At 38.9% G+C, this 7,178-nt stretch overlaps 2 protein-coding genes across 2 annotated transcripts; one reads left to right on the top strand and one right to left on the bottom strand.

Moving 5' to 3' along the window:
• Positions 1 to 238: 238 nt before the first annotated feature.
• LOC124329468 lies at positions 239 to 1,092 on the bottom strand. The gene is made up of 3 exons (XM_046788527.1): positions 949 to 1,092; positions 456 to 878; positions 239 to 382 (listed from the first exon to the last, which is right to left on the bottom strand). The coding sequence occupies exons 1-3, from the start codon at positions 1,090 to 1,092 to the stop codon at positions 260 to 262; spliced, it is 690 nt and encodes a 229-aa protein (XP_046644483.1). The 3' UTR covers positions 239 to 259.
• Positions 1,093 to 2,949: 1,857 nt separating this feature from the next.
• On the top strand, positions 2,950 to 4,890 carry LOC124328558 (mast cell protease 4-like). The gene is made up of 8 exons (XM_046787400.1): positions 2,950 to 2,998; positions 3,124 to 3,196; positions 3,297 to 3,361; positions 3,436 to 3,557; positions 3,639 to 3,768; positions 3,864 to 4,005; positions 4,087 to 4,223; positions 4,293 to 4,890. Exons 1-8 carry the CDS (start codon positions 2,981 to 2,983, stop codon positions 4,500 to 4,502), a joined length of 897 nt encoding a protein of 298 aa, XP_046643356.1. The 5' UTR covers positions 2,950 to 2,980; the 3' UTR covers positions 4,503 to 4,890.
• Positions 4,891 to 7,178: the final 2,288 nt, after the last annotated feature.

Genomic DNA, 7,178 nt, shown 5'->3' with positions numbered 1-7,178 from the left:
TTGTGAATATTAATTCATTTCAAATATTCGCAATCTGATTTATCTGCTTACCTTTGCGGTATTTTCTCTGAGACGTCAACTCCTCCACTGCCAAAATCAGTTTAATTTCCATACTGGGATTGTGTTTCTTGTAATAGACGATCTCACTGTCGACGTATCTTTTTAAAACTGGCGCCCAGTGTTTCAACACACAAGTGCGTATCGTGTTTAAGCCTCCGATATCTAATCAAAGAAGTTAATATTTAAATTTCTTGGCGTTTTATGATGTTTTAAATTTAAACCCAAAATTACCTTTAATTGAACAATTGATGATGGCAGCTGTCAAGGCGCGGATGAAATGGTAGTCGGTAAAATCTTTAGCTGTAATTTGATTATTGACCCCCTTTTAGATAAATCAAAGAGAAATCAAAGAATGTTAGTGGAATTATTCAAATTGAAAAATTAAGTTTTATTACCTCAATCCAGCTGATGACTTCATCGTTTGTTACGCTGGCCGAATTTCTCAAATACTGTTCCAATCTCTCTTGGAAATCCGAATAAAAATTAATTCGATCTTGACTGGCGAGAGGAATCACTTGATTCTTGGCTAAAGCCAACGCTAACTGAAGCGCGGAAAAATCTTTGAATGTAGAAGATTGGCGAAAATTAGCCAAATCCGCTTCGAGTTTTCTTTCTTTTTCTTCCCACAATTGAATCTTCTTAATCTTAGCTGTTTCCAGCTCTCGCTTAAGCCGCTGGTTGGCTTTCAACCTGGCCAGGTGGACCGAGGCTTTCTCCATCAAATCGACGACAGCATCCGGCTGGACTGATGTCTCCTCAGAGTAGAATTGAAGCTGGCGACAGAGTGGACATTTAATCATCCCTTTCTCCTGAATTGTCTAATACAAATTTCATCAAACTGAAATTACGAAAGATGTTTAGGCGATATTGTGCAGTCAGATTACTTACAGCTAGGCACTGCTGGCAGAAATAGTGCTTACAAATTAGCCATTTGGGTTTGCGACTGGCGCTGTACTTGTTGTAACAAACGAAACACGTCATCAAATGTTTGAGACGCTGATAGGATCCGTTAACAGATGATTCTGCCGACATGATGTTACGTAAGTGGTGGGCACAAGAGTTCAACAACACAACAACCAGGACGAAAGAAGACGGGCGAATGAAGACATTCACTTAGAGTCGATGGAAGGTAATTTGCCAAACAGAAGAGGGTGATGGAGGAGAAAAAGAGATTATGACCTGCTACGGATGCTGGAAGAATGGATGCAACTAAACGTGAGAAGGTAATTAACAATATTCTGCGAAATTATTTGAGGCAATCGATTAGTGATCTTCTGAAAATGTAATCTCGATATTTTCTCAGAAGTGGCCTTGGGGAAGGTCACACTTTAAAAATGTTATGACTGTGCCGGAGAAAAATCCGAGTGATACCTTTGGGATAATTGGGATAATTGTTTATTTGTTATTATACCGAGGATAGACGGTCATTGCTTATTGGCCGTTTAACTTAGTCACGACAAAACCGAACCTGACCTGCAGCAACGCTCTACAAATGTGTTTTTCAATTAACCCCGCACTGATTGAGATAACAGATGAAACGGCAAGAGAAAACTTGCAGTTAACGTCTTATGCAAGTTTCAGGAACCATTAACATATACGGCAGGTCACAGGTTAAAATAAAAGTAACAAAAATCATGACCCAATTGATTGCATGGGAAGTCACTACATCACACGTTATCTCTTGTATAAAAGGGAAGGTTCTGGGGATGGTAACTGACTTGAGGTCACGCTCTTACTTCATTGGCTGCCTACTGGGCCTTAATTCGACCGTCTAGTGTTACCGAGTGAACGGCAACCGTCGACTATCGTCAGGGGCTAAGCGTAAGTCTAACGGACACAACTTCAGATTGTGACCAGCAAGTCGAGGAACCAGGGTTTTATGGGTTACGATTCTTATGATAGACGTCCTTTATAGCAACAGGGCGTCTAATAGATCGGGAGGTGAGTTTAGAAGTGAGTTTTATATATTGAATCATCGATTATTATTGACCCGTATATTATTAATGAAGACCGTATATTGATGAAGAGTTATCATATCATTTCAGACACACAGTTTATACACAATTACAGTGGGAGTATTACACAATTGGGAGGGACAAGGAATCGAACGCGGATCTTCTTGATGCGATGCGAAGGTGATGACCGATGCTCGTTGAGTGCACATTTCGTCGTGAATTTAATCGAGTCAGTATGGACGACCTCTAATCGACGGCAGTGACGCCTATGACCTTGCGCATCTCCTGGCGTCGGCCCTAATTCACGCAACACTATCCGATGTCACTCCTGGAATGGATTGATTCATGAATTGAATAAATTCAGTTCCAAATTTATTCGTGTCATATAGCCAATAGGGTTATATTTTATATAAATCGCCCTATTATGACACGGGGGGTTAGGGTCTATGAAATTTAATATTTTTTAAATTGAACGCATGGTTGGGCATGACCAGCAGGCATGAGAAAGGCTGCCGTCATCCCGATCCGCTGAACGGATCGGGATTATTTTCACATTAAATCCTTATTGGAAGCCAAAAGGGAATAAACAGAAGTTAATAGCAAGAGATAAAATGACAGTCATTCTATTGCGTTCAATTGACGAAATATTTGTTCAGATGCAGTGCCTGATAGGTAGTCGAACGATAGCATCGAATTTGTTCGTCGGAATCCTATCCGTGCAAAATTTTCGTTTATGTCAATAGAAATTATTGGAACAGCTGTTCAATTGCGCGCAGGACCAGTTCCACAGGAATAAGGACCAGATGTACCATAACTCCATACGTGTGTAAACGCAAGCTGATTACATTTTCTACTCCCACGTCATTTCCACATGATGAAGGCAAATATCAAACGGGTACAAAAATGAGGCCGAAATCATCCGTTGACGAGCAGAAGTACCTACAGGTTCTACTCCTTCTAGCAGCATGATGTCGAATTGCCAAGTAAATATTCAATTTGATTTATTTGAATTGTTTGCTATTTTGTTTCGTTTACTACATCATCTTATTGTGATATTGTCCTTACGCATCATGTATTTACCATTTCTCGCTTTGTCGTTCTAATTCAGGTGATTTATTGGTTGGTTTTGGCTTCGGCTTGTCTCATCAACGCCAATAGCGTCGCCGACCGCTCTGATGCAGGTGTATATACATTACTTATATGAAATTAACTTTCTGTTGAACTGATTATCGCTGTGCATTTTGATTTGATTTCCTTGGAAAATTTATTTTAAAAAAATAGATGATGAAGGGGTCGACGAAATTATTGGTGGTACAACCGTTGCCAGGGGGCAGCATCAATACATGGTATAACGCGCGAAAACGATCCTTTTTTTTAGCAAAACAGTAACTAAAATGATTTGTTAACTGAAATTGTTAAGGCTTATTTGAGGAGTTTCTACGCTTCCTGGCCACCAGGGTCGTATGGAGGGTGTGGAGGTACAGTGATTACCAACCGATACATTCTAACTGCAGCTCACTGCGTTCAAGACCATAAAACCGGGTAAAAATTCTGTTGATATATTGTCATTCGGAATAAAAAGGAAAGGCTTTTGATTGCCGTTTTCGTATACATTTGACACAGTGAAATAGCCAACAAAGTGGAAGTCCGTCTGAAAGTCTACACCATCAGACCGATGGACTCGGGTGCGAAACTGATCACCGTGACCGGATCAGATATCAAACCTCACCCCCTATTTTATAGAAACGGAGTGGTATCTCTGAAATCTTTTCTTAATTAAAATGTGGACCATTTTAATGAAAAATTTTCTTTCGTTTTATTTTTGTTTTATTTATTTTTTCACATTAGCCCAACTCTATCTATGACATTGCCCTCATCAAACTGACCGCCGATCTCCCGACGTCTGACTATTACCTGATCGGGAACCTCTACATGCCGGGAGTGGACCAGACCTATGTGACAGCTGTTGGATGGGGATATACCAGCAGTAGTACGTAGAAATTGATTTCTTTAGAATTGAATGCATGACCTGTTAATATGAACCTTTTCTTGAACTGCTGTTTGAATTCAGCTGGTCCTGGTTCATCAACGCTGAAGCAAGTTAGCTTCCGGATCGGAACCAATGACGAATGTAAAAACTTTTGGGGCGTTAGATACAACCACGAATTTCAACTGTGTGGTGTTGTTCCGGGCAAATCTGTTTGCAGTGTATGTTAGATTATAATTAACGTTACTTTTGTTCCCCTCGAAATTTCCGCTTTTTTATGTCATTCTCAGGGAGACAGCGGCGGTCCCATCGTTCGATACAGCAGCGCCTATCAAACGTACAGCCAGGTTGGAATCAGCAGTTTCGTACCGACCTCCAATGGACAAGCTGCTTGCGAAATGGGTTATGCAGTTTTCACCCGACCCTCCGCTCATCTTGGCTGGATTAACGCAAATAGCTGCGGCGAGGGTGGATTTTGCCCTCCCTTACTCTACGCTTGAGCGAAGCCACTCCGCTGTCGACACAATTTCCCTATCTTGGTATAATAATCCGTAAAAAAAAACCTTATTTAGCTACATTTTTCGTTATTTTACAGTAATTTGGTTTTGGCAATATACATTTCTGCAGAGCAACTCGTTTCATTTGTCCGTATCATATTTACTCTGTTGATGATATCGGCCGGTTCTAATTCGGTTCAGCATTTATCGAAATGTATACATGTGGATTCACAAAAACAGTTGTTATCAGTCCGATGGATGCCTTTTATATGGGGTGCCGTTTTTCCCTTTATACAACATATCTATCGTTTAATTTATTTCAACTCCGTGTCATCATTAAACATATAAATTTGCATTGATATATTATTAAACCTACCAATTCATACTTTGATATCAAGAAATCAACCATACTATTTGTATAGATTGATTAAACATTAATTAATTAATTAAATACATTTCAAACATGAATCAAACATTAATAAATCAATAAAATTCATATCAAACATGAATCAAATCAATTTAACAAAATAATCGAGGGAAAGAATCATTAACGTGAAAATGGGAAACATTTATTATTTAAGTGGAAAAAGGAATAATATTAAATGATTCTACCGATTCCATAAAATTAATAATTTAACTTTGAATTCAAGTTGTTAAAAAAGACAGCAACCTAGCGGTTTATAAATGCTTCATTCGCTCACCCCCTTTATAGCCAGGGAACGGGAGCGGAGAGTGAGCGGTGCGATAGCGCCATCATCTTGGAATAAGCAATTCATTTTATCGTATTATTTACGAAACGTGCAAGCGCTAAAATATATTTAAAGCTAGGCCTACTTAACACGCATCGCATCAAATTTGATTAACAGGCGTAACAATGAAAACGATTGCGGTGACTGGTCGGAAGAGTAGCGCTTGCCCGTCCGTTATTTTAGCGCTTACCGCGCGTCCGTTCGCGATTTTAGTGCTAAGTGTCGCCCATTTGCTTTTTTTAGGCCGCTCACTGCGCGAAAAATAATTAAGTCAAATTTTTCGCGCTATAGATCTAGCGCTATGTAAGCGCGCATGTCGCTTATCATTTACTTTAAAATTCACACGATGCGCTAAATTTAGTGCAATTCATTTTATCATATAATTTATAAAACACGCATTGTAAATATTTAGCGCTAGGTCATGTCACCTTTTTGCGGCTAATACAGTATCATGCCGATTATACACAGCTCAATAGAAGCTTGTCCGCCTTTTTCCTTCCGTCCGATATCCATCCGCCCACATAGGCCTGTATACACTGATTTTTCCGATATGTTAGCGCAATTAATTTCAGCCTAAAATTTGCAAGAAGTGTTCCCCTTTAGTTAAATTTAGTGCGATGCAAATGCGCTAAATATTTTCTCTCCTGCAACACGGCCAACTGGAACTTGTCCCGCAGCGTCAGCTCAGTTGGCGAGATACACAGCGACACTTTCTCTATGCATTTACTGCCAAAACATGGACCGAAACGTTCGGCACGGATTTCAACAGAACGGAAAGGATAAGGGCTTAGTCAAGAAGTAGGACACCGATTTGATGCTCGTCGAGTCGACGATAAACGAACAGAAGCAGCATAATAATAAAAAATTTACGTACGGGAAATGTATATATATATGTATAAACGACCAAAATTTGTCCCCTTTTTTATGTTCATATAAACAACCATTCGATGGTTTTGAATGAGCTTGTGTTTTTTTTTTTCTCCGCTTTTAGACGGTTACTTTTTTTCGCAAGAGGAAGACGGATCGGTGCTTCGAAAATGGACATCTAGTTCGAGCCTACGATGTCACTGCCTTGATGTCAATGCTTGCTGCTTATATGAAATTTTTTTTAAAGAAACACACAAACGAACGAACGAAACAATACAAACAATCCGTAAAAAATGCAGTGCTCTGTGGTGCTGTCAACGAATTAGATGAAAAACATAAATTGCATGGGTAAATACCGGGTAAATAAAATCACCAAGCAACAAATTTCGATCCCCTCCACCTTTCATCCAATTATCGAGAAACTGAAACGGTCATTCGTTGGTGCTGGAGACTTTTGTCGACAACCCTCATGCTAAATTTCATCGTGTCATATTCTATAGTCCCGTTCTAGTCCCAAAATTGCTAGATAAGTGGCTGGCTAATTAAAATCTTATCAGCCGGGCAAGGCTTCGGGAATTTCCTTGTGAGGGTTTATTAGTTGGTATTCATATTGATATTACGTAATTACACTGGCTACCTTACTGAAGACCGGTTTGGATGTCGACAGCTTTTTTCAAATATAGTTGTAGCGCCTAGACAGACGGTGATTGTACGAGAAAGGCGAGCCGTGCCAAATTTGGCGATCATATTTCATTTTCCGACAAACTGAGAGAGATTTCAGGCTTATAGGTCACTGCATTATTGTACGCTATTTATTAATTGATTACTTGAATATTCGATTCTTATGAGATTTAGTGTACAAAAATTTCTTATAATAAACATTGTCCATTTTATTTAATGGTTTTATAGTTACTCGTACTATTTATTTCATTTATTTTTCCTTTTATAATTTCAAAATATATTTTTGTTTGATTAAAAATTTTAAATGTCATTCGTTCTTTCATGGAACATAACCCACATCATTGTAGTTTAATAATAACAAATAATTTTATTCGCATCTTTA

Source organism: Daphnia pulicaria, chromosome 3 (assembly GCF_021234035.1).
Source record: "Daphnia pulicaria isolate SC F1-1A chromosome 3, SC_F0-13Bv2, whole genome shotgun sequence".
Lineage (NCBI taxonomy): Eukaryota > Metazoa > Arthropoda > Branchiopoda > Diplostraca > Daphniidae > Daphnia > Daphnia pulicaria.
Note: the sequence above shows the minus strand (reverse complement) of the source record. Positions and strands in the feature narration are given on the sequence as shown.

Coding starts and splice junctions, on each gene's coding strand:
- LOC124329468 (XM_046788527.1), bottom strand. CDS start 1,092: ATGTCGGCAGAATCATCTGTTAACGGATCCTATCAGCGTCTCAAACAT. Junction 879..948: donor TCTGCCAGCAGTGCCTAGCT/GTAAGTAATCTG, acceptor AATTTGTATTAG/ACAATTCAGGAGAAAGGGAT. Junction 383..455: donor AAGTCATCAGCTGGATTGAG/GTAATAAAACTT, acceptor TTTATCTAAAAG/GGGGTCAATAATCAAATTAC.
- LOC124328558 (XM_046787400.1), top strand. Junction 4,006..4,086: donor ATGGGGATATACCAGCAGTA/GTACGTAGAAAT, acceptor GTTTGAATTCAG/CTGGTCCTGGTTCATCAACG. Junction 4,224..4,292: donor CGGGCAAATCTGTTTGCAGT/GTATGTTAGATT, acceptor TGTCATTCTCAG/GGAGACAGCGGCGGTCCCAT.